This window comes from Sesamum indicum, linkage group LG8, assembly GCF_026168435.1.
Source record: "Sesamum indicum cultivar Baizhima isolate 11 linkage group LG8, ASM2616843v1, whole genome shotgun sequence".
NCBI lineage: Eukaryota > Viridiplantae > Streptophyta > Magnoliopsida > Lamiales > Pedaliaceae > Sesamum > Sesamum indicum.
The window spans coordinates 2,013,472-2,039,130 of NC_142664.1; the positions used below are offsets into that span (position 1 = coordinate 2,013,472).

The window sequence follows — 25,659 nt, forward strand, 5'->3', positions numbered from 1 at the left end:
CAAGAAAGATCATGGACCCTATGAAAGATCACAATAAGCAATCAAGTTTAATGTTGCTTTAGCAAACATTTTGAAAAATTAATACGAGTTTCTCTTTTATAGTTGATGTATCCATAAATGGGCGGCCCAAGGCATGGCCCATGTGTTAGCCCAGGGAGCCCAATGGAGCGAGAAGCCTGGGGAAGGTCTTATGGACCTTTCCCCCAATTAGGACCTGATAGAGTCAGAACCTAGGAGATGAATTGGTTTTCGAGAAGTCTTGTGAGCCCAATGTCACCCTAGCTGTTAGCTAAGCACTAGTCTAAGTGGCCAAATATCATTTGAGCAGGGCCTGAAGAGGAGGTCCTAGAGAGCATACTCCTAGAGAAGCGGGATCCTTACTCTATTAAGATCTTCGGGTCAAGTTGAACTCCCTTAGACTTCTCTATCCGATAGATCAGAAATTCAAGAAAGCTTATCCACTGGCAACTACCTCTCGAAGCCTTAGGGGACCAGAATTCCTTATCAGTAGGGGACTTCGAGTATAAAATCAGGTTTGGCCTCCTCAAATAGAGGGACAATTTTTTAAGCATTCATAAGCAATTTCTACTATATATACTCATCCTACTCACCATTGTCACCAACACTTGCTATCTCATTTTCGTGTTATTTCTTTTTAACATTATTATTCGAATTGCATACTAACTTGAGCATTGGAATATTAATATTTTATTTGCAGGTTCTCGTCTTTTAAGCTTGTAAAGAATTTGGCTCATCAAGAAGCTTAAGTCCACAAGTTATTTTATCTATACATTTTATGCACACGTCAACAATATACATAATTTTTTCAATTCTCATTTAGACTCCTATGAATTGATAAGATTATCTATTTAATGATAGGGATAATCACATCTATATTTTTTATTTATGGTTTATTTATACAAATCGTCATTGCTATTTAAAAAATTACACATACACCCACAAAAACGTCAAGATCATTTACACAAATTATCTCTATTTTTTAAAAAAAATTACATATATATTTTTTAAGAACGCCAACATATAGACAAACTATTCTACTTTTTAATTGTTAGGGGTTGTTTCTAAAATAATAATAATTTATGTAAATAGATTATAAGTTGGAATGTATAAATGTAATTTATTCCTTAACGGAATTTTCATTTTGACACTCTATATATGTCAATTTATATAAGGAATATTTGATTCTTTCTTACCGTGGGCACTATATTCGCTCACCCACATAGTAACTACTACGAAATGAGGGCAATGTTGTCAAATATTACACAAAAATTTAATTATTTTAAATTTTTGTATACAGATTGGAATGAAAAAATAAATTGATCACAGATTGAGGTTCTAGTTGTTCTATAAATGACTCTAAACATCATCATATAATCCAGGTCGGGAGATCGTGGTGACCTGAAGAATAATGCGATCTCGAGGTGCTTGAGCCTTGAGAAAATGAACAAATCGTTAGGCTTTTCTAAAGCTCCTCAACTAAAATCTTTTGATACTTAAGTTGGTTGAGTGTAAGATCAAGTAAAAAAAAAAAGAGTAGAATATTCTCTCCACAAATTAATTATGTATCTTGGCTCTAAAATGCTCTAGATTATTTATAAAATCAAATATTCATACTTGTGGGGCCCGCATGTTGTGATCTTAGTTTTTCAAACCTGGGATGATTGATGGTTGTGGTTTTGGGTCTCCAAATTTGGTGAAACTGAAAAATAAGTGAATCTTTGTTGTGTTTGGGCATTTTTTAGAGATCCCATAGAGTAGAGTTTTATTCTTTTATAAATCCCTCATATTAGAACCCTTTTCCACTATGTAAAACTATAATATATTCATCTTTTAAATGGGATTTTCTTTATTTAAAAAATTATATTCATTTAATTAAATAAATATCATATGTCATTTGCAAAATTACTATTATTAAATAAAGAATGTATTCATAATGTAGTGTAATTTTGTAAATGATATTGTACCAATACCCTGAGGTTGCTTATGATATTGCAAATGTAATTTCATGTACAACTACCATTGTAAATTGCAATGACACTTTCTTGAAATGTGCAATTATGATTTAAAGAAAGAAGAGAAATGATTTATATATAATTAGACAAATGAATATAGTTACGTATTTATTATTGGTGGCATGAATTCAGAGTGTTAGGAATATGTGGGGACTCTAATATTCTTATGCTATTGGTCTGAATAATTAGTTGGGAGAATCCCACACATATCAAAGCAAGTCGTTTTTGCTTTTGCTGCTCTATATATATAAAGGAAGACGCCTTTTCCTCCTTCCTTTCTTGATCTTATTAGAATCAATTATCTTTCTTGTACCATTTATTAGTCTCCATTTTTCACAGTAGAGAGCCAGGTAAAGAGCAAGCCTTACTGATTTTTAGTGCAGTTGCTGCTTTTTGAGTTACTTTGTATGAGGTTTTTGGCTTCTGGGCTCGACCGTATTTGAGGTTTCTGAGTGCTCTACGTTTACCCTTTTGTTTTTTCCTGTGTTAGATGGGATTTTCTTGAGCTTTCTTGTTATAATTTGTTCTTTCTTGTTGGGTTTGCCTTTGCATGTTTGTGTAATTCTTCTTCTTGGTTTGGCTGAAGTTGCCCTGTTTTTTCTCTTTGTTGTTGTTTTTTTTCTTTGTGTGTGTGTGTTGGGGTGGGGGTAGGTGGTGCTTGAAGGTTTCGTGAATACAGATTCTTGACCATAACTTAGGTGTTTTTTCTTTCCCCCATTTGTTCTTAGTTTGTGTTTCGTTACACTTTGGTTTTTTTTTTTTTTTTTTTGTTTTCTTGATTTGTATGATTTTACACTGTGGTTCTGATTTTGTTTCAGTTTGATTGTAGTGTCCATATCCAAAATCCTTTTGGTATCTAGATTCACTTTTGGCAGTTTTCGGCTTCCATTTTATTTCCACTACAACTCTTTTACCTTGTTTAACTGTGAATTTTGATAATTTGCTGTCTGATTGTGCTTCTATATAGGAGTATAGCAATAGGAATTTTTCAAATTATGGGAGATTGAGGTCTATGTGAGCTTCTCTGAAAAGGACGGTGTGTGTTCCTTGTGCAACACACACCTTGTTTACTAGATGACCTTTAGAGTAGGTGGGCATGGATGATTTTTGTTACCCACTTGCCTTTCATTCAATAATCGTTGTCATTGTTTTAGACGGGAGTTGGGGGATGCCTTTCATCCTATGGTCATGGACGGACTTGGTAATAATTGCAGCTGGTTCATCCAAGATTTTTACCAGGTCCATGATTCTTGAAAGAAACTGATTGAGAGATGCTCAGTTTAAATAGATTGTTCGATTTTAGTCTTATGCTATTTAATCATTATTTCATTTAAGTTGTTGGTTGGTTTTCGGCCTAATGATTCAAAGTACCATGAAATAGGATAGGTATAACAATGTGGGAGCCGTTTCTTAAGTGGTGCTTTATTCATGAACAGTACAATTCATGCCTCAGTTTACTGCCATAATTCAAGCGTCGCAAAGTCAGTAAAATATACAAGTCAGGAGAATATTAACTGACAAAGCTGATATTGTTCTTGCGCTTTGGAGACTTCAGCAACTACGTTGACATTTTCCTTGACCAAGTCTATCTTTGGCGCTTATTTGAATAGTCGCTCACAAGAAATATTTTTTGTTTTTCGTTTTTGAGATTCTTTGCCTTTGGTTGGAGAATTGAGTCTATTTCTTGACTGCTGTTTTGTTAATATGTTCAGACAGGAAAAATGCCTGAAGGAATTACAGCTGAGTCCCTAATGAACAACATCATGGATACACTTTCTGACAGTGTATCAAAGCACAAAAATGTGTCATTTTTTGAGGAGGATAAGTCGGACTCTGTAAAAACACAATTGAACAGATTGTTTGGGCGTCAAAAGCCTGTTCACCATATCTTGGGAGGTGGCAAATGTAAGACCTTTTACATGTCGATCTGTTTGTGAGTCATTGAAGTCACACTGGTTCTAAGCGAATGCATTGACTTTAACGTGCAGCTGCTGATGTGCTATTGTGGAGGAACAAGAAGATCTCGGCTAGCGTCCTAACTGGTGCTACTGTTATTTGGGTGCTTTTTGAATGGCTCGAGTACAATTTTCTCACGTTTTTATGCTTTGCGCTGATTCTGGGATTGGTAGCTCAATTTGTTTGGAAAAATGCTTCAGGCATATTAAATAGGTAAAATATAAATTTGCATGTTTCTTTCCCGTTGTGTCGACATCATACTGCAGTTTTCTGATTGCCTTAACCTCATAAATGGCGACAGCTCTCCATCCAAAGTACCTCGTCTTGTTTTGCCTGAGGATGTCTTTGTTAACGCTGGCAAGTTGATTGGATCTGAGGTCAATCGGGGCTTAAGCTTCTTGCAGAATGTTGCCTGTGAAGGAAATATAAAGCAATTTCTAGTGGTAATTTCTCCGATTATTTTCACTTTTCTTCCTTTTGCTGTTATTCATATTACTATCTAAACTATATATGATTGACCAACACCCTTTTGCTGTCCTGCTGAGAGTGTTTTTGATCTCTATTCTCGCGTAATTTTACCCTAATCTTCCTCCAAGTTCTTCAATATCATGCAAATGTAGCATTGACATGGTTAATGCATGTAATTAGTTTTGTGAAGCACAACTTTGATAGTTCCTTGCTGTTGCTAATGTTCAATGACGAAGACTGCCGAGGCATTAGCTCCAGCAATTATTCACATTTTTGGCTCCTGAATTTACATGTCCATCAATCAGTTGTATTTCGTAAACTTAATATACTTAACCTATTATTCGTTCTTTTCCTCTATTCCCGACTTTTGTCTGCATATCGAATAAGGCTGAAAGAAGCATTCTACTTCTCCACTTCCTAAACTAAAACTGTTGTCATCTTAGAAATGAGAAACAGTGTATTCAATTTTCATACAGAAAAGTCATCATCTTACATCTTCTGTCCTTCCTTAGCTGCTTCACCTCCATAACCACAATGAAACATATATACTTATATTACAACATCCCACATTCCCAGTAAAGATTATGATTTCAAATGTATCAACTAGTTCAACTCTCTATTATCCCCGATAAATTTCCAGTCGCATTGGCACGGATTGAACTATTTTATCAGGATCATGACTATTACATTTCTTTTTCTGTTTTCGTAAGGTTAGCTAGACGATATCCTGACGTTACTTGCAGGTCGTTGGTAGCCTGTTGGCTGCTGCTATAATCGGAAGCTGGTGCAACTTTTTGACAATGCTATATATCGGTGAGATGATCTTAACTCTATCATAACATTAAAGCAGTCATGTGATTACAGTTCTTGCACTCATACTGCTTGCTTGCAGATTAAATATGTTGAATTCTTGTTACATGAACCAAACAATTCAACTATGCATATATGCTCATCAGTTGGAACTGACCAAACACTGAATAAAGATTAATCCGGTTTACTTAGAGGGTGTTTGACTGAACTTATAAGCTTTCTATAAGATGATTGAGGGCTTGTAATAAGCTCTATTAAGTGATTTGGTAAATTTATTTCTCAAAAGTTTTGGTCAATACTACAATATAAGAAGCTCATTATGAACACCTAACATTATACTTATCTAAACACTTTAAGAATTTATTTTTAAAATAAGAGTTAACATCTTTAAGCTCTTAAAACATCTTATAAAATATACGTATAAGATGTTTCGAACAAGCTTTAACACTAGTGCATGTGAAGCTCAGCTATGTTTTGATTTACAATAGAATCATCTTCTGAAGGTTTTGTTGCCGCCCACACACTGCCAATCCTGTATGAAAGGTACGAAGATCAAGTTGACGGCTTCGTCTACAATGTCCTGGATCAGCTCCAGCACAACTACCGGAAGCTGGACACAGGCGTCCTCAGTCGAATCCCAAAGGCCAGTTTCAGGGGCAAGAAGTTTGAGTAGATCTTCCTCTGCATTATGAAAGAAACTGTGTAAGTAGGATTAGGTATCCGACAAGTATGCATGTTGAAGACAATGGTGTCTATTCTAAGTACTAAAGACATAGTATGGTTACATTTCGTGTAGCTTAAGACGTGATCCGAAGTTAATATGTATCCTTCTGGTCCTTTCTGGGCTACTTTTGCATCTAGTCATCTCAGTTTGTGGTGTAAAACATGCATGCTCCATCCTTTTTTATGAAGGGCTACCCACCCTTTATCATCCAATGGTCATGGATCACTGGATTACATGAAGTGGCCGGGGAGGGGGGAGATCACCCACCCCTTATCATCCAATGGTCACGGATGGTCTGATTATGTAGTACCTGCTCTATCCAAAAATAAACACCATCACTTTTAATACATATATACCAATGGAAATGATTGTGCAAATTTTTCTATCAACCTTACTCAAAAGAATTGTTTAATAAAACTGCTACATGGCATTTAGTATTTCAGGGATACACTAATTCTTTGACAAAATATATGGAAGGAGAGGTCTGTCTACCCACTTCCGAGTTGAATTCTTCGTCAAATATTTTTGCAGGTTCGTACAATGCTGCGTCCGCATTACGGGCCTTAGCACATCAAACTTTAATTACCGCAAAATGTAAAATCATATCCACTTATCGCACACGGAATATAGATCTGAACACGAGTAAAATTCAAGATAATTTTATCATTTAGCTCAGTGCATGTTGTAGAAGAAATGATAATACCATTCACCAGCAACAAAAAATTAGGTGGTTAAACCTAATCTACTAAAAAAGATCCGAAGAAAATTCTCGAGGAAGAAAAAAAGAAATACTTCCAGTCCAATATTATTTCTATATCATCATGAGCCAGATGCAGGCTTCTGATCTGTGAACATACCTATTTCATATAAGCCTATAGCTGATTCTTTTATACATGTAGAAAGCAATGCATAGCCCACAATCTCTCAGCATTACATATGCTGTCAAGGTACAACACGGCGACTCTGTAAATATTCTGAAGCAAAGAATTATCGCTGGTTTCTGAATACTGTCCCACACTCCAAATGAGCAACTATTGACACTAGCAGATACTGTTAAGAAAAAGAAAACAGATAACATATATTAGATTTCAAGCAGCACCTAAGGCTCGGTGCTAATCCCTAAATTTTCCCTTCAGACAAAAAGATACATGAACAATATCATCCAGGCCATCAACTATTTGAGCCCAGAAGCAGACAGGTTATGGGTGGATGTTAGCTTGCAAGTTGCCTAACAAACTTCAGTCCTCAATTAGCATCTTTGCAGTCTTCACATCACCCACCGCATCTGTCATGTCAGACTGAAACAATCCACAAGTTTCAAAGCATCATCAGAAGAGAATAAAAAGAAAATGTGACATCAGCATGCAACAAAACTACAGTAGGAACCATCCATGATACTCAAATAACACAACCCTCATAGGAAAGGTATCAAATCATGCAAGGAGTCCATGTAAAAACGGGCCGGCAAGGGGTTTATGGTCATCATTTAACATGAATTTAGTGTATCAGTACAAGTATGCTCAATACCAATCTTATCAATAAAATGAAATGAAAGCATTCTTATCTCACGCAAACAGTGCACAAAAGTGCAAACTCAAATGCACATGATTAGCACATACCTAAAATGGTGGCAGTAGACAATCTATGCTAGAATGACAAATGCTCAATATCCTCAGGATAGATATTATGTATGCCTCAAAACAAGTCCATAATTGTAACAGATATTTAATATTCAACATTCAAACGCCAGCCAATATCTTGTCTCCTCATTAACACGATCAATATGGTGGGGTTCATATATCACACAGGGATTTGACACCAGTACAAAATTTCTGCACAGACATCATACTTGCTTATATGTAAAATCGTTTATAAACCAATCTCACCTTAGTGAATCAAAAGTAACCTCAAATAAGGCTTTGAAACCAAACCTTATGAGAACCAAAAGGTGACTGGTAAAAGTTAAAGACTCCTATCATAGACATGGAAGCAGCCCAGAGATAAGTAGTGGGACATAGAAACGAATGCAGCAAGCTATATCAAGTTCCTGAAACAAAAAGGAAAAAGGAGAAAAAATCACCTTCCATAGCCTCACAAAAATCTCCTCCCTGTATTCTTGTTATCACCATCATGGTCATCAAATCCATCAAAGCGGGTTGAACGGGAGGTCTGCCCAGATTCAGAATGGCCAAATCCACTGGAACGATCTGAACTAAAATCCCCAAAACCACTTGAACGACTCGAACCACCAACTCTTCCGAAGCCACTGCTTCGTTCTGAACCACCCAGGTCTCCAAAACCACCTGAGCGCCCAGAACCAAAACCACCAAAATTGCCCGAGCGGCCCGAACCCTGTCCACCAAATCCACCACCTGAACTAGATCCCCCAAAGCGACCACCCCCTGAATTTCCGTATCCACCAAATCCACCACCTGAACCAGGTCCCCCAAAACGACCACCCCCAGAATTTCCATATCCACCAAATCGACCACCCCTAGAATCACTGAGACCACCAGAACGTCCAAACCCAGAATCACCAAATCGACCACCTCCCCTATTTCCACCAGAACCAAACCGACCACCCTGTTCCATGCCATACATGTCCAAGTCTCCATCTTCAACAGCTACCTTAGGGAGCTAAAACCAGGAAAATTAAAATGACCTATATCAATAAGTTTATACAGAACATGAAAACTAATAGAAACTAAACTTCTTTCAAGTGTTTGTGTTGGAGACTGGATCTGAAACTATGGCTGTGTCAGCAGGACCCAATATTTGAAAATCTTGCTAGTTTGCAGTTATTAAGATTATCATGGAGGGAAAGAAAAATCCAAACCATTTAAAGATCAATACAGAAATAGTAGAGCAAAAGATATTATTGATAACTTGCCTCTGTAAATCTGCATCCAACTTCACGTTCAATAGCCTTAACCTCTCTATATTGGTGGGACGAATAGATGAGAATTGCACTACCTTTCTTCCCAGCACGACCAGTTCGTCCCGATCGATGAACAAAAATCTCTGATGAGTTTGGAAGTTCATAATGTATCACCTGAGCAGAATAAGAATATCCACTGAAACCCAATTCAGAATAGAAGTATCAACAAAACAAGTTTCACCTGGTGTCACAATACTATTTCAGAGGAGAGTTCTCTCTCTTTTTTTTTTTTTTTTTTTTTTGGGGGGGGGGGGTTCCAATTTAGAAAAAGGAATCGGGCCTCATTCCTATAATTGCACAAAAATGAAACAGAATGGATAAATAAAATTACTCCTGCATGAAACAAGGACCATAAACATAAAATGTCTATACTCCAGAGGCAAGAAAAACAGGTATATTGTATGACATACCACAGATCGATAAATAAGATAATATTAATAGCTAAATGACCAACAGGAATTCAGTTTTTAGATAGTGGGACAACGAAACATGGGAAGTCAGCAAATTGCCTCTCCTTGAGCAACCAATTATTATGGCAAAGAATGCATCACAAACGCTTCACATCTAAAGAATAACGTAAAAGAATAATCACCAGATCAACATTTGGAACGTCAAGGCCGCGGGCAGCTACATCAGTAGCCACTAAAATATTGAACCGTCCATCTCTAAAAGCAGACAGCGTTCTCTCCCTTTGGTTTTGTGAGATATCACCATGCAACGCTTCACATCTAAAGCTCCTTTGCATAGCATATGCCAATCGATCAGCATCACGCTTTGTTTGAGTAAATACAATACATTTACCTCCTTTTGCATGCTCCTGATGAAAAATATTATGATTTTTTGTTCAAAATAATGGCACTATCGATAAGATCAAGTAACATAAACAGATCCATCAACCAGCTCTAAGATACATACAGTTATCAGGGGTCCAATTATTGCTGGTTTCTCTCGTATGTCTGATGTAATTGCATACAGGGAAATCCCATCAGCTAATTTCTGATCAGATTCTCCAACCTGCAGCACATATTTGATGTCAATAAGTTTCACGCAAGATTAGCACAAGGTCAAAGCAACAGGTGTATAAGCACATCTGTGTCTCACAAGGTCAATGGTAACTGGGTCTTTTAGGAACTTCCGAGTAAGCTTCACTATCCAACTTGGCATTGTAGCTGAAAACATCATTGTCTGATGCTTCTGTGTAATGTATCCCAAGATAGTCTCAACATCATCAGCAAATCCCACATTAAGCATCTGATCAGCTTCATCAAGGACAACAAATTGAACTTCCGATAAATTCAAGGCACCACGCTTGATCAAATCAATGACACGGCCAGGAGTGCCAACAATCACATCAACACCCCGGTCAAGAGTACTCATTTGGCGAGATATCGGAACACCACCATAGACACACAATGTATCTAATCTTGGGGCAGACTCAGCAAATTCTTTGTCAACTTGTCGAGCAAGTTCTCTAGTCGGGGCCAGTATAATTGCTAAAGGATTCCTTCCCTGTCTGAATGATAAAACAAGCAGAACCGTTCAGCCTATTAACAATTCATAATGCTGAACTGAAATAGGGAAATACTCGAGCATAAGATTGAAGTTAGCTACCCATGCTTCTCATTGAACTTAATGATTTTATCCATAATGGGAATCCCAAAAGCTAGCGTCTTTCCTGTTCCAGTTCTTGCTCGACCTATCATGTCACGACCCTGCATAGCCGGTTCCAAGACTGCCCTCTGGAATTGAAAAGGATTATTTTCAGTGACAAAGAAAAAAAAATCCCCAAATATATCCAATCAAATTAGGACTTTCTCGAAACAAACAAGAAAAGTAACTAGAAGGCCATATCTTTTTGTCTTGTATATACATAATTTAAATAATTATCATATTTCTGTAAACATTAACAATCCCGTGGAACCATGAACAACTTTTGTTCCTAAAAAGTTGATTTCTTGTTCCATTTCCATTTTCTGGGTTCAAATTGGCCATTACTCTTGGGACAAATATAAAGAGATCCACAATCCTCTTGTGCCCGCAAACCTACATGCAGTCATTACATATGCTGCTGATTTCGAGGCTCGAAATAGCAAGTGAATAAACAGTCCAAAGAAAGTTTGTTGCCTCAATACCGTCATATATATAAGAACACACCACAGAAAGTACAGATGAGGGGAAAAAAATACTTTTCTTATTTCCGAAACCAAACAAAAAACGTCATTTCCGATGCATACCTGAATTGGGAAAAGCTTATCGATACCCCTCCCTGCCAAGGCCGATACAATATCTTGCGAAATCCCAAGCTTCGAGATCTCAAGCCCCTCGTCGGCAGACCCATTTGAAGCCCTTCTCTCTTCGGCATCAGAATAGTCAGCCACTGCAAACCCAGCCCGTAAAGCCAGGCCCGAATGGAAACCCCTTGTCGATTCAAACACAGGCGAAGGCTTAGAAAAAGCAGTCCCAGTTTCATAGGCGCGAATATTTGGAGAAATAGTGGCATGAGAAGAGACTACAGACGATTTCTCATAGAAGAAATGGCTGAGCGCAGTGACAGCGAGCCTCTTCGATGAAGAAGAAGATCTCCTGATCAAAAGGAGGCTACCCATTTTTCTCCCCTTTTAGGAACGAACAGTGAAGAGGAGAGACGAGAAAATGAGGAAAAAACCCTAATCAGCGGAGGGTTTTTGTTAGGGTTTATGGAGAGCGAGAAAGAGGCGAAGGCAACTGCCCAATAAGAGAGTGAAAAATAGAAGGCGGTTGATGTTGGGGCGTGGGGGTGGGGGTGGGGGTGCGTGGGTTTATAGATATTTTGTTGCACATATATAAATGAAATAATTATGCACCTCTCCCCTAAGGTTTAGTATAATTATATGTAGATTTTTTATAATTTAAAAAGTACTATTTAGTATTCTTTTAAATTTATTTTTGTTTAACAAATAAATCTCATCATTAGTTAAAATTTACCGAATATGTTGATATTAACAAAAAAATTGAAAAAAAATCTATATTTACCCCTAATTGACTTATTACTAACTGATAACAGGTCAAATAAATCTTTTTATATCAAATTACCCTCATACGTCTTCACGCGTTAATGCATGTGATAGGGTATATTTTTACCTTTATAAAGGTAGTGTAAAAAAAATTATTTGAGCTGCAACAAGTCAGTTTTAAAGAGTAAATATTAATTTTTATTCATTTTTTTTTATTAATCTCAGTAAATTTAGTGAATTTTGACTAATATGATAACTTATTTGTTAAACTTAAACCAAATCTTAGAGGTGTTAGATGTAATTTTTCAAACTAAAAAAAATTTACGTATAATTACACCAAATTTCAGAGGAGTTGTGAGTAATCATCCCTATATAAGTTGCAACCAATAGAAAGTTAGGGAGGCAAGACTTTCTTAAGGGTGTTTGGGTAGGTTTATTATTAAACTAGTTTGGTTTCACGGTGTAATTACGTGCATGTAATAAATAATATATTATATTTTTAAAATATATTATAAATAAAAAATATATAAATTAATAAATTATATTTAAAGAAAATAAAAACAAAAAGAAAAGCCCACAATTTAAAGTATTAGATGACTTAAAATTATTTTATTACAGGTATAATTATTATATTTAAAGATTGGTACAGCTGTACCACTAATCGTCATCGTTTATGAATGTAGATGACATGTTTTTATTGATATTAGTATAAATATCTATACTAATTATAGTGTTTATAATGGAAGTTAATTTTAGGCATTTTACAAAATTTGCCTTTACTTTTGCATAATCCGTTTTTATATTTTTTTCAACTAAATAAACTAAATAAAATCTAAAATTTGTAGAGGGTAAAAATATAAATTCAGCATAATATTGACAATTGTCCTATCAAAATTTTAAACTATTGAAAATGCCGTTTTTGTCATATTATGTTCTTTGTTAAAGGCACCACTTTTAACAATATTATTATTCTATTATGATTTTTTATTAAGTTTTTTAATTAACAGTCATTAACAATTATTAATTAAAAAAACTTTTACCAATTTGTATCTATTAATAAATATAACAATTATATCTATTAAAATTATTTTTTAATTGATTTTGATAAAAGTTTATCTGTTTTGGTTATAATTGTGATATACAACTGATGCGTGCGACTTTAGCACAATCTAAAGTTTTTGGATCTTTACGTCGGATTTGGGCTAATTGAATGAAGGCTCTTGAGAATGAGGACATGCAAAATAAAAAATTAGCACTCCGATGGTTAAGTTAGTCCCGAATTTAAAAATGGATGAATATAAGAATAAATTATAACGAGAAATTATGATAAGAATGAAAATTCCGTATGTAAGAGCACGAAATTAGAAGAACAAAGTATCAGCAAGAGAGGTTCTCGAGGGTGGAAGGCCTCCGCCAGACAAAAGAGTCAGCCCGTGACACCGCCTAAGGGTATTGGGCTTAGCCCAATAAGGAAGCACTCTACAGCAAATTCGGCCCAAAAGGGAGGCCCATTAGGCTCAGCCCAAGAAGGAGCCCACCACACCAGAATCAGTCTAAAAAAGAAGCATGCCTCATCAAGATTGGACTAAGAAGGAGACCCAGTACGAAGGTCTGCTGCACCTTCCCAAAGCCAGCCCGAAGAAAGGAATGTGCCCTCAAGAAACTGGACTCCTTAACTTAAGAAAACTCCTTGCAAAGCAAGAGTCTTCACGAAGAGGAGTCCTCCATTATCCAAAGACGTGCTGCTTAAGAAGGGGATAAGATGCGACCTTATCCACTAGAATCCCGCCTTCCTTCTCGAATATATAGCTCTCTCCAAAGTCCCTCTGAAGAGGAAATCCTCCTCTATAAATATGGGTAGCACCCCTCAACAGACCCCCCCTCTTCAACATTCTAAGAATTTTCCCACTGCTAGTCTACCATTCTAAAATTCGTGATCTTGCTTACGAAATTTGTATTTCTAGCACAATGTTTTGTTATAATTTACCTCTATATTTATTTATTCTTAAATCCGGAACTAACTTAAGCATCGGAGTAGTAATGTGTTGTTTTGTAGGTCATCTTTCTCAAATTGCTTTCACTCAATTAGCCCAAACTCAGCATCAAGATCCAAGGACTTTGGATCCGTGCTAAAATAGCACGCATCAATTGGCGTCGTTTATAGGAACTTGAGTTAAAAGTGTGAGTTACTATGGAGACTCCCAGCAATTCTGCTAACAAGCACAAGACCGTGAAGGCACCCAGCAACAATCATATTGAAGGAACCTCCTTAGCACCAATTGGAGGGTCTACCCCAGTTTTGCCCCCTCCAGTTTTGCCCCCTCCAATACTATCCCCTAGGGTGATGGATCTATTAGTTAACCCTCCAAGGCGAAGCACCTCCTCGAATATGCATCAAGCGAACTTTCCCCAGCCCTAGTCAGCGCAATCCAACAGGTAGTTGCAACAGCCACTTGGGAGCAAGTGGTGGTACTGGTACCTGCCAGCTCAGCCCTGTGGTGGAAGTAGGCATCCCTCAAGCAGGAATAGAAAGAATCCCGCCAAAAGGAGGCGTTGTTGTAATTGGGGCCTCGCCAACGTGATACAAGGGCTCTCTCTAGCAGCTCCTTAAGAAGTTCCCCACTAATGGCTGGCTCGACTGGAGTGTCTTAAAAAATGCCTCCATAACGTGCAGCACTAGATAGCAGGAGTCTTAGGAGAAAAACAACAGGGGTGTCGCCTTCACAGACGCTGTGATGGCGGACGAGCTCCCTGCAAATCGTCGCACCCCTACTAGTGTTGAGTACGACGGGTCGACTGACCCCCAAGAACAGCTTTCGCATTTTGAGAACGTAACTCTGTTGCACAGGTATACAGACGAGATCAAGTGTTGAATTTTTTCACTACCTTTCGCCAAGGCTGCGTAATAATGGTTTAACCAGCTGCCTGTTGGAGCAATATGAAGCTTCTAGGAGTTCAGATCCTTTTTTCTGCATCAGTTCGAAAGTAGCCGGAAGCTTGGGAAGATGGAACTCAGCCTTTTCTCCATACGGCAAAAGGACAATGAGTTGTTGATGGAGTACCTACAAAGGTTCAATATCGCGATCTTGGAAGTACCCTCCACCACACAAGAAGTGAAGGCCAGCGCTTTATCGCAAAGACTCCTAGACGGTGACTTCTTTAAGTCCCTGGCATAGAATCCTGTTTCAAAGTTTGACACCCTCATGGATCCGCGGCCAAGTACATTAACATGGAGGACACCCAAGCTACCAAGAAGGAAAGTCATGGAGAAAAAAAAGAAAGAAGCTAGGGAGGAACCCCTTCAAGAAATAGCGCACCGAATTTAGGGACAAGAAAACACCCTTCCACAGGATCCATGTTGTTCACACCTCTCTCACGATGCCTATTACCTAGGCTCTTATGGCGGTCGAAGGAAAAAGGCTTGCTAACTCATCCTCGATCATGGAGAGAACAACCCCAATGTCCCAAGTTCGCCAAGTTTTGCCATTTTCATAATGATTACCGCCATACTACCGAAGAGTATCGACACGTAAAAAACGAGATCGAGAGGCTTATCCAAAATGAGTACCTCCTAGAAAAGGCCCGGGGAACAGGACCATACATCTAGCAAGAAACAAACAAGGGGAAGGAAGTGAAGCTCTCCCCTCCGGAATCTTTATCAAACGAAGAACGGAGGAACACCTTTGAAGGAAAGTTTGAAGTAAATGACCCTCCTAGAAAGGGAATCATATGAATGATATTAGGAGGAACAAATAGAGGAAACTCCCACCATGCTAGAAAGGCACAACTTAGAGAAGCGCACATCTCGACTATAAAAGAAATCTGAAATGTCGGTGCCATGGAGGATGCCCCCCTTATCCAGTTTGGAAGGTCGGAACATTCAGGGCCCAAGAGCCCCACAATGACTCTCTAGTCATCAAAGCATTATTAGCCAATTATGAAGTGGGACGCATCTTCATAGATTCAGAAAGTTCTGCTGACATATTGTTCGGAGAGGCATATGATCAAATGCAGCTAGGAGACACCCCTCTAGGAAAAGTGAATACCTTCCTCTACAGATTCGCGGGGGAGGTAGTCCATCCGAGGGGCATAATCTCACTCCTTCTAACTTTAAGCACCGGTACCACTCGAAGTACGTGTCTTTTAAAATTCTTGGTGGTGGACACCCCTTCAACCTATAATGTCATTCTAGGAAGACCCACCCTCAATGCTTTTCAAGCCGTGATATTCACCTACCACATAAAGATCAAATTCCCTATATCTGGAGGTGTAGGAGAAGTAAAAGGGGACCCCCTTCAATCTTGTTAACGATATGTAGGGACGAAGATCCCAAGGAGGCACCCTCCAGCAAACGTGACAAGGAGGCACCCTCTAATAAACACGATAAGGAGGCATCTCCCATCAAACGTGAAACGGAGGTCATCGATGACAAAGAAAATGAGAAGGCATCCCCCAAGGTTTAATCAATGGAAGAATTAATGAACATCAAGATCGTACCAGGGGATCCAGAGAAGTTCACACGCATCGGTTCTCAACTAGAAGTGCAACACGTGAAGAAATAATTGAACGCTTACGTCCTAACGTAGATGTTTCCACATGGATCCCCCAAGACTTAGAAGGGATCGACCCTAGCGTCATAATCCACCACATTAATATTAATCCTATATCAAGCTGGTGAAACAAAAGAAGAGGTATTTTAGGCATGAAAAAGATAAAATGATTCAGGCGGAAGTAGATAAACTATTGGCAGCCGGCCATATTAAAGAAATATAATTCTTCGAATGGCTATCTAACGTGGTATTAGTTCCCATGCTAGGAGGAAAATAGCAAATGTACATCGACTTCAGAGATCTCAACAAGGCATGCCCTAAGAATTTTTGTCCTCTCCCTCGAATTGACCAATTGGTAGACTCCATGCCTGGATGTGAACTCTTAAGCATAATAGATGCATCACAAAGATACCACGAAATAATACTAGCTCCAAAAGACCGTAAAAGAGTTAGCTTCATTATATCTGCTGGAACATTTTGTTCCGTAGCCATGCCATTTGACCTAAAGAACGCCGGAGCCACTTACCAGCGCTTGATGGATAAAATATGCCACTCTCAAATTGGAAGAAATATAGAAGTATATGTAGACGATATGCTTATGAAGAGTAAGGAAACCCAACACCATGTGCCGGACCTGGAAGAAACATTAGTTGTCTTAAGAAAATACCATGAAACTCAACCCCAGGAAGTGTGCGTTTGGAGTGAAAGGAGGGCACTTTTTGGGATTCATGGTTACCCAAAAGAGGGATTAAAGCCATCCCCCTTAAGATGAAAGCCATCCAAGACATGAAAGCATCCTCCAGCATCAACGAAATATGAAGACTGATAGGGAGGGTAGCAGCACTAAGCCGATTCATCTCTAAATCGGTAGAAAAAAGCCTGCTCTTCTTCAAAGCTCTTTAGAAGGCGAAAGATTTCAACTGGGATGACTCCTGCCAACAAGCTCTTGAAGGACTCAAGCAATATCTAGTGGGGCTCCCACTATTGGTCAAGTCATCTCTAGGGGACACCCTCTATGTCTACCTGTCAGCCACCCCTCTAGCGATCAACTCTGTCCTGATTCGTGAAGAGGAGGGGAAACAGATGTCGATCTATTACGTTAGCAAGGTCCTTAATTGAGCAAAAGGATGATACTCTCTCGTAGAGAAGATGACCCTCGCATTGGTCACCACTGCTAGAAGGCTACACCCATACTTCTTCTCACATTCCATTGGAGTGAAAACAAACCTACCTTGGAAACAAACGCAGGTAAACCAGACACCTCAGGATGATTGGTGAAGTGGGCGATAGAATTAAGTGAGTACGATATCTCTTATCTACCTCGAACTATCATCAAAGTCCAAGCCTTAGCCGATTTCGTCTTTGGGAGTGTAGGAACATCTGAAGAAGGCACCCCTCAAGAGTTATTGCATGTAAACAGGTTGTCCACCACTCAAGGTAGCGGGCAGGTATAGTCCTCACCTCACCCCAAGGAGAAGACTTGGAGTTTGCTGTTAAATCTGGATTCAAGGCTTCCAACAATGAGGCTGAATATAAGACACTTGTAACAGGGCTTAGAATGGCGCATGAAGTGGGAGCTTGATATGTGATAGCTTATTCAGACTCCCAATTGACAGTAAAGCAAGTCGAAGGCTCCTACGAGGCCAAGGAAGAAAACATGATTCAATATCTGAAGCAGATAGCGGAACTCAAAACGGGGTTTGAAAGCTTTCAAGTTGTACTAATCCCGAGTGAAGAAAACATCAACGTCGACTGCCTCTCCAAGTTGGCCAGCACTATAGAAGATTATAGAACGGGGTATATCACTATACAATACCTCCCTCAACCTAGAGCTCCAATTTACATTCAAGTTGTATCCTCCTCAGAAGATTGGAGGATCCCTATTATCCGATAGCTGGAAGAGGGATGCCTCCCAGATAATAGATGGAAGGCTGCCAGGCTTAAAGTCTAAGCTGCCCGTTTTCTACTACAAGGAGGGATCCTTTACAGACCCCCTACTCCGATGTTTATCCCAGTTAGAAGGACTTCATATCCTTTAAGAGATACACAATGGTTGTTGTGGAGTGCATGCGGGCACCTGGATGCTCGTCAATAAAGCATTTCGAGCAGGATGCTTCAAGCCTTCCATGAAACAAGACGCAGAGCAACTGGTGATCAAATGCGAGAAATGTCAAAAGCATTCCTCCTCCATACATTAGCCTGCAGAGCCCATGACAACTATGCTATCACTCTGTCACTTAGCATAATAGGAGATAGACATTGTGGGACTATTCCCCCTAGCTCTTGGTCAAAGAAAATTCCTGCTAGTAGCTATTGATTACTTTACCAAGTGGGTGGAACCTAAGCTACTCGCTCCCATCATAGAGACAGAGGTGATGAAATCCATATAGAAGAACATCATTTGTTGCTTCGGGCTCCCTTGTGAAATAATCTCAGACAATGGTCGGCAATTCTAAGGTCATAAAAGACAAGAGTAGTGTAAAGACATGCACATCAGACAAATATTCACATCGGTGGCACACTCCTAGGGTAACGGGCAAGTGGAAATCACCAACCGAGTCCTTGTTCAACAGATCAAAAGACGATTAGAACGAGTTATTGGAAATTGGACAGAAGAATAAACCAGTGTCCTATGGGCATATCACACAATCCCTCAAGGATCAACAGGAGAAAGTCCCTTTACCATGGCGTACAGGACCGAGACAATAATTCCAGCCGAATTGGGTGTACACTCCCACAGAATACTATAATTCTCTGAAGAAAACAATACGAAATTGTTGAAAGAAAACTTAGACCTTATCAAAGAATTGAGGAAAGAGCCTTCATTCGTATCCAAAGATACAATACCATCAATGCCCATAACATGAGGTAAAGACATGAAACTTTCAAGTAAATGACCTCGTATTACAAAGAGTAGACACACTAAAACCCGTGGAAAAGTTAAACCCCACCTGGAAAGGACCCTTCAAGGTGACAACAATAGTAGGACGAGGGGCTGATGAGCTTGAAGACTTTGAAGGACGTCCACTATCACGTCCTTGGAACATTCATAACCTCAAGAGATATTATACGTAAAGTAGGATACCTCCATCACATGCGGAAGCACCCTCCAATAAGTCCTCCCGAAGGACTCCCTCTAAAAATGTCCTCCCGTAAGGCATCCTCCAATAAATCCTCCTGTAGGACCCCTTCTAAAACTGTCCTCCCGAAGGATATCCCCCAATGAGTTCTCTTGCAGGGTTCCCTCTACCAAGTCTATGTCTGCGGACATTCCTCTAGGAAAATGTATGATATATTACATTTTTTTAGAACGAGGCATAAAAACTGCATAGGAGTAAGCTATGCCAAAACTTATGCAGGCCTCCATCATCAAAGGAGCCTTTGGAACTCTCCTTTTTAAGCCCTCATACGCTTAAAATTCATTACTATGCAAGTATATTTCATAATATAATGTTTAAATACTCATACAAGAAAAAAGTTAAGGAGGTATCCCTCAAGAAAACTAAAGGGAACCTGCCTACTCAGAAGCCCCAAGGAAGCATCCCACAAGAAAGCTGAAGGGAACCTGCCTACCTAGAAGACCCAAGTAAACATCCTTTACGAAGATTAAAGGGGACCCACCTGCCTAGCAAATCTAGGGGAGGCATCCTTCAAGTGAGACAAAATGTAGAAACACCATCTTGAAACTCCGGAGTAAGTCCCGCCCTATTTGAAAGGTTTTTCTCATACATCTATCTCCTCAACTGTCTTAACATGATGATTAGTTCTACACACATACATATATACTATTATAATATTAAATTTAATTAATTACAACAAATATATAATCAATTGACAAATAAAGGGTTAATGTTGTTACCTGATCAAAATAACTCCAAATATCAATGAAAATTCAAGACAGAATTCACGAGGAAGAGTAGAAAAATATTAGTAGGATAGTGAGAGTATAAAAAAGTTCGAGAGAAATTGACAAAATAGAGAGAAAATAAGAAGAATTAAAGAAGATAGTGAGATTAAATGGAAAGAGATGAACACATTTATATAGAAAAAATTGGAACGGTCTTTGGAATGGGGATAGGAACACATAACTAGCCGTTAAAAAGTAGTTGTTAATCCTACTTTTGGGACGGTCATTGAGACAATTTTTGGAACGGTCTGTTGGACCATTTAAATATAGCCGTTGATGATCAGTTGGAACAAACTCAGTAACTCATAAAAAATAATTTAAAGGAACCGTTCCGATTTGTATCATATTTTGGAACTATTTTAAAAACACATTGCTTCTTAAATAAACCTAATATTTTTTAGCATATTTTATTAAGAGTATACATGGACCGTTCCGAATTGTACCTCATCTTTTAGTACATTTTCTAACGTCACTTTTGGGACATAGTTTACATCGGATATAGAAACAGTTTGATTGTGACCGTTCCTAAATCTAATATAGTGTTTCAAATTGAGTTCCAACGATTTTTCATCACTATTTTGGCACGGATTGTGGAACGGGTTTAGTAACTGTTAGTTTGGAACTCAACTTGGGACAGTTGGACCGTTCCAAATTTATAACAAAAAAAACATGTTCCACCTGAGGTCATGTTTCAATATCCGTTCCTCAAGTGTTCCAAAGACCGTTCCAAAGTGGAACGGGTGCCATGATCGTGTCAAATCCCGCTTATTTTTTTTTGTAGTTTTTTTATAACTGAAAATCAAACCAAAATTTCGATTCAGATCGGTTCGGTTTCGGCTAGTTTACCGAATTATGCACAACCCTACGTTTATACCATTACTTAATATATATTATTTTTTATTTTGATAACCGTTGGATCTTTTTTTATTAAATAATAATCATTAAATCTAATCAATTTATCTCAATTGTTAGATTTAAAAAGAAAATAAAAGGTCTTGATTCAACCAAGTATTTAACTTATATTATATATAAAATTCAAAATTAGTATTATTACTATCATTATATATAAAAAAAGTAAAAAAAAGAAACCTTAACTACCCCCTACTCACCACTGCCTACCCCCTCCCCAATTACTGCTACCCTCACCTCATCGCAGCGCCGCCTCCCTTCTCCCCCCTCCCCCTGCCAACCCCACCCCCGCAAATGGGGAAACAATGACGTCACCCTCGAAGATGGGGGCGACGGCAATAAAGAAAGAAGGCGACGCTTCATCCCCATTTTTTTTTAATTTTTAATTAATTTAATTATATTATATTTAATTTATATAATTAAATTAATTAAAAACAATTTAAATATTTCTAATAATCATTATACTTAAATCAATTTAAATTATATTTTAGTTAATTAAGAATAAATTTAAATGATTATAGAAATTATTGTTTAATTTATAACTTATAATTATTATAATTCTTTAGTGTTTATATTTAGGTACATATCTAAATTTGCAAAATAAAATTCAGTATATTAATCTTTGTAATGTAATTTGTTATTTTTGTATTTTGGTTTTTAATATAATCAGGCAGGGATAGGATAATTTTACAAGATAATGAATAACCGGCAGCCTTTCATAAAATTTATATCCAAATATAATACTCCAAACTGCCCCTAAAAACGCCTTCAACATGGCTATGACCGGGGTCTTACCAGGAGCCATATATTTAGAACATAATTTTTATGTCAAGGCCAGTTATTATTATCCAACCTATAAATTTGACGAGTCCTAATTATTCATGATGCCAAATTCATGCTAGTGTAATTAACAGTTAGGAATCAACACATGAATCGGTTAGCCTATAAGGCTATCCATGAACAATAAAATAAGATAATAAATAAAATACAGAAATTAAAATAAAGCGAGTAAAACTTACAGTAGTCCTTATGTAGCAAACTTCTTTTATTGAAATTTCAATATATAGAATTACAATGAGAAAGGATCGCTCAACACATGAGCAGAAGAGAAAGAGAGAAAACAAAAGAGAGGTTTCTTCCAAGGTTCTGCCTTTAACATTCTAAACACCCGTATTTATAGGATACAAGGGATCCTATTCTACAGGGGTCTAGCCCTACACACAACAGTAGAAACCGTGTATTACACAGTATAATACTGATATTTCTGGAAAAAGTGCTACAGTTACAATAATAATTGAACTAAAAGTCAAAAATGAATAGTACAAAAGCCGAGATTCCCGGCCTCTTGTCTGTTTTGACGTCATTGATTACGTCATCTTATTAATTGCTTATTAATGCGTCATTTGACACTGATAATCATGCATTGATACCTTTTTTAATCAGATTTTCTCCCAGTTCTTGCCTGGTTTGAGGAAGATTCTTCCATATCCTTCTTATGAATTTTTTCTACCAAGGTTTCCTTGATAGCTTCAAAAATATCCTCAAATTCCACATCATTTGGATCTTGAGCATCTTGCATGAATTCGGATGCCATGGTTGAATCTGACTTGGTGGATTTATTATCCTCCCCAAAATGTGCCATAAGGTCCTTTTTCATCTCTTCCACATATGCAGCAACCATCTGCTCCTTAGTCAGAAATTCTGACTTCATTTTGAATTTCCTTGAGATATGATCGAAAGGAGATGGGGTAGCAATATCTTCTTTTTGATTTTCATAGACGCTAATTTTCGTCTGGAGGAGATCCATTGTCTCTTTTCCAAATATTTCCTTTGTATTAGGATCAGTTTTCATCATTTTATCCCAAAATTTGATATGGGATACTCTGTATAAGCAAGGAATTCCAGCCTCTGTCTGACCAATTTCTGGCGTCCATTTCCAGATCCATGGTATTGAAAATTCAATGAAGAAGAAACATGAGGCTATTCCCTCTATGAACAATTTAGCTTCTTGTTTCTTTATCAATTGTGGTGAAATATCCACCCATTTATCAAAAAAGAATTTTATTTTCTCAGGTAAAATATTTGGAGTGGGACCAAAATAGTAGAACCAGTGTATAAACCAGTGCGGGATATCAGTGTTATAAACATTGGCACAAACTTTTATAAACCATGAATGTTTGTGCTTATCATTTTCATAGTCTAATACCTTCATAAAGGCATCACAATAATCCCAGTAATTATATTTTACTGCTGATTTATTGATCAAAATTTCTTTATCTTTCATAGGAGAAATTCCCCAATCTTCCAAAGGTATAACCTTTTTGATAATCATTTTGCTGAAATTATAAATTTCTTTATTTGTGCTCGTAAAATGTGATATTTCACATGAGCCATTTTGAACAAGTATTTGTTCATAAAAATATCTGGACTTATAAGTCCTTGCTGGTAAGGATGAATTATCCAAATACCTTTGCATTAAAACCCATGGATCATTTTTCCATTTTAAATCTTTTTCTTCCAAAAGAAATATAATTTCTTTATGTTGGGTTTTTGAAAATCCAATATTATTGGATTCAGATTCTTCATCACCAATTATTTTGGCATACGAGGGACTATCATTCCCTTCAGTTTGAGATTGCTGACCTTTCTTATATTCCAAGAATGCCTGGTATTCAGGATCTTGTGATAAATCCATAGCTATGAGCTTTTGTTTTCCATTCTGAGATATAATCTCAGGTATTTTGCCTCGACCACCTCTTCCTCTATAAGAGGAAGATCCCCGTCCTCGGGAGTTCATGCCTGTCATTTGTTAAAATATTCCCGAGTTAAGAAATCTGGAAGACTATTATCTTCTCCCTTTTTATAAAATATTTCAAAATCAAATGGGGCTAATTGAGCCTGCCATCTTGCAAACATTTGTTTAGAAACATCATGTTTAAAATCTTTTTGAAACATGAATTTGGCTGCTTTGCAGTCTGTCATAATCACAAATTTTTGATTATATAAATCATCTTGAAATTTCAAAACACATTTGACTATAGCTAGAATTTCTTTTGCTATAGTTGCATAATTTTTCTGAGAATCATTCCATTTTCCTGAGTGGAATCTAACAAGATATACTTGTTTTGTTTCAGGATTTATCTGGGTTAATATTCCTCCAAACCCTATATCAGATGCATCAGTTTCTATGATCTTTTTCCAGTCTGGATTACTTAACATTAAACAAGGAAGTGTTTTAACTTTAGATTTTATTCTTTTAACAGCTTCTGTATGAGCAATTGTCCATGGCTTAGGATTCTTTTTCAGTCTATCATATAAGATAGTCGTATCTTCTATTAAATTTTTATAATAAGGAGCAATATAATTTAAACTTCCTAAAAATCTTTGTAATTGAGTTTTATCAGTTATTTCATTTGGAAATTTATCAGCAAAGTCAATACTTCTATTAATAGGAATAATGCTTCCTTTTTCAATGATATGACCTAGAAATCTTATTCTTGTTTGGAATAATTCCATCTTTGACTTAGAAATTACTAAACCACTTTGTATAATTAGACGTTTAAATATATTTAAATGTTTAAAATGCATTTCAATTGTTTTTGAATAGACTAATATATCATCAATATATACTATTATAAAAGTACTATAAGGAGTAAAAATATCATTCATAATCTTCTGGAATTCAGAAGGAGCATTTTTCAAACCAAATGGCATAACATTCCATTCATAATGTCCAATAGGAACATTAAATGCAGTTTTATATCTATCAGATTCATTAATTTGTATTTGCCAATATCCTGATTTTAAGTCAAATTTAGAAAATACTAAACTATCATAAAGTCTATCAAGTAGATCTTTTTTATTAGGAATAGGATGCCTAATCCATTTTAATGCTTTATTAAGTGGTTTATAATTTATAACTAATCTTGGAATACCTCTTTCAATTTCAGAATGTTTATTAACATAAAAAGCAGTACATGACCATGAAGATTGAGAAGGACTTATTAATCCTTTTTGTAGAAGGGATTCAATTTCTTTTTTGCATAATTCTAAGTATTCAGAATTCATTTGACAAGGTCTCGCCTTAGTAGGTATATTCTTTTCATCAAAAGAATCTTCATAAGGTAAAGAAACTATATGTTTCTTTCTATCCCAAAAAGCATTAGGATGATCATTACAAATTTCTAAAGAAAATTGATTTTTTAATAGACTAATTTTATCCTGTAATTTAGGATTCTTCAATTGCTCTTCGATTGTTATAATGTTTATTTCTTGTTTTAAAAAATTAATTTGATTTTGTTTTGCTTTAATGTTATCATAAATATTATGCAACATTTTACTAAATGGTTCAACAATAAATTCAAGAAATAT

At 37.0% G+C, this 25,659-nt stretch overlaps 2 protein-coding genes across 3 annotated transcripts; one reads left to right on the top strand and one right to left on the bottom strand.

Moving 5' to 3' along the window:
- The first annotated feature begins 2,225 nt into the window (after positions 1 to 2,225).
- LOC105167425 (reticulon-like protein B8) lies at positions 2,226 to 6,123 on the top strand. Of its 2 annotated transcripts, none has more exons than XM_011087133.3 (6): positions 2,226 to 2,383; positions 3,746 to 3,938; positions 4,022 to 4,202; positions 4,291 to 4,432; positions 5,201 to 5,270; positions 5,771 to 6,123. In XM_011087133.3, the coding sequence occupies exons 2-6, from the start codon at positions 3,755 to 3,757 to the stop codon at positions 5,938 to 5,940; spliced, it is 747 nt and encodes a 248-aa protein (XP_011085435.1). In that variant the 5' UTR covers positions 2,226 to 2,383; positions 3,746 to 3,754; the 3' UTR covers positions 5,941 to 6,123. The 2 variants fall into 2 exon arrangements, with proteins under 2 accessions (XP_011085435.1, XP_011085436.1); XM_011087134.3 differs by having other exon boundaries at positions 2,339 to 2,477.
- Positions 6,124 to 6,783: 660 nt separating this feature from the next.
- Positions 6,784 to 11,704, bottom strand: LOC105167424 (DEAD-box ATP-dependent RNA helicase 53, mitochondrial). Its single transcript, XM_011087132.3, has 8 exons — positions 11,164 to 11,704; positions 10,541 to 10,668; positions 10,031 to 10,442; positions 9,845 to 9,943; positions 9,522 to 9,746; positions 8,882 to 9,043; positions 8,072 to 8,628; positions 6,784 to 7,289 (listed from the first exon to the last, which is right to left on the bottom strand). Exons 1-7 carry the CDS (start codon positions 11,533 to 11,535, stop codon positions 8,083 to 8,085), a joined length of 1,944 nt encoding a protein of 647 aa, XP_011085434.1. The 5' UTR covers positions 11,536 to 11,704; the 3' UTR covers positions 6,784 to 7,289; positions 8,072 to 8,082.
- Positions 11,705 to 25,659: the final 13,955 nt, after the last annotated feature.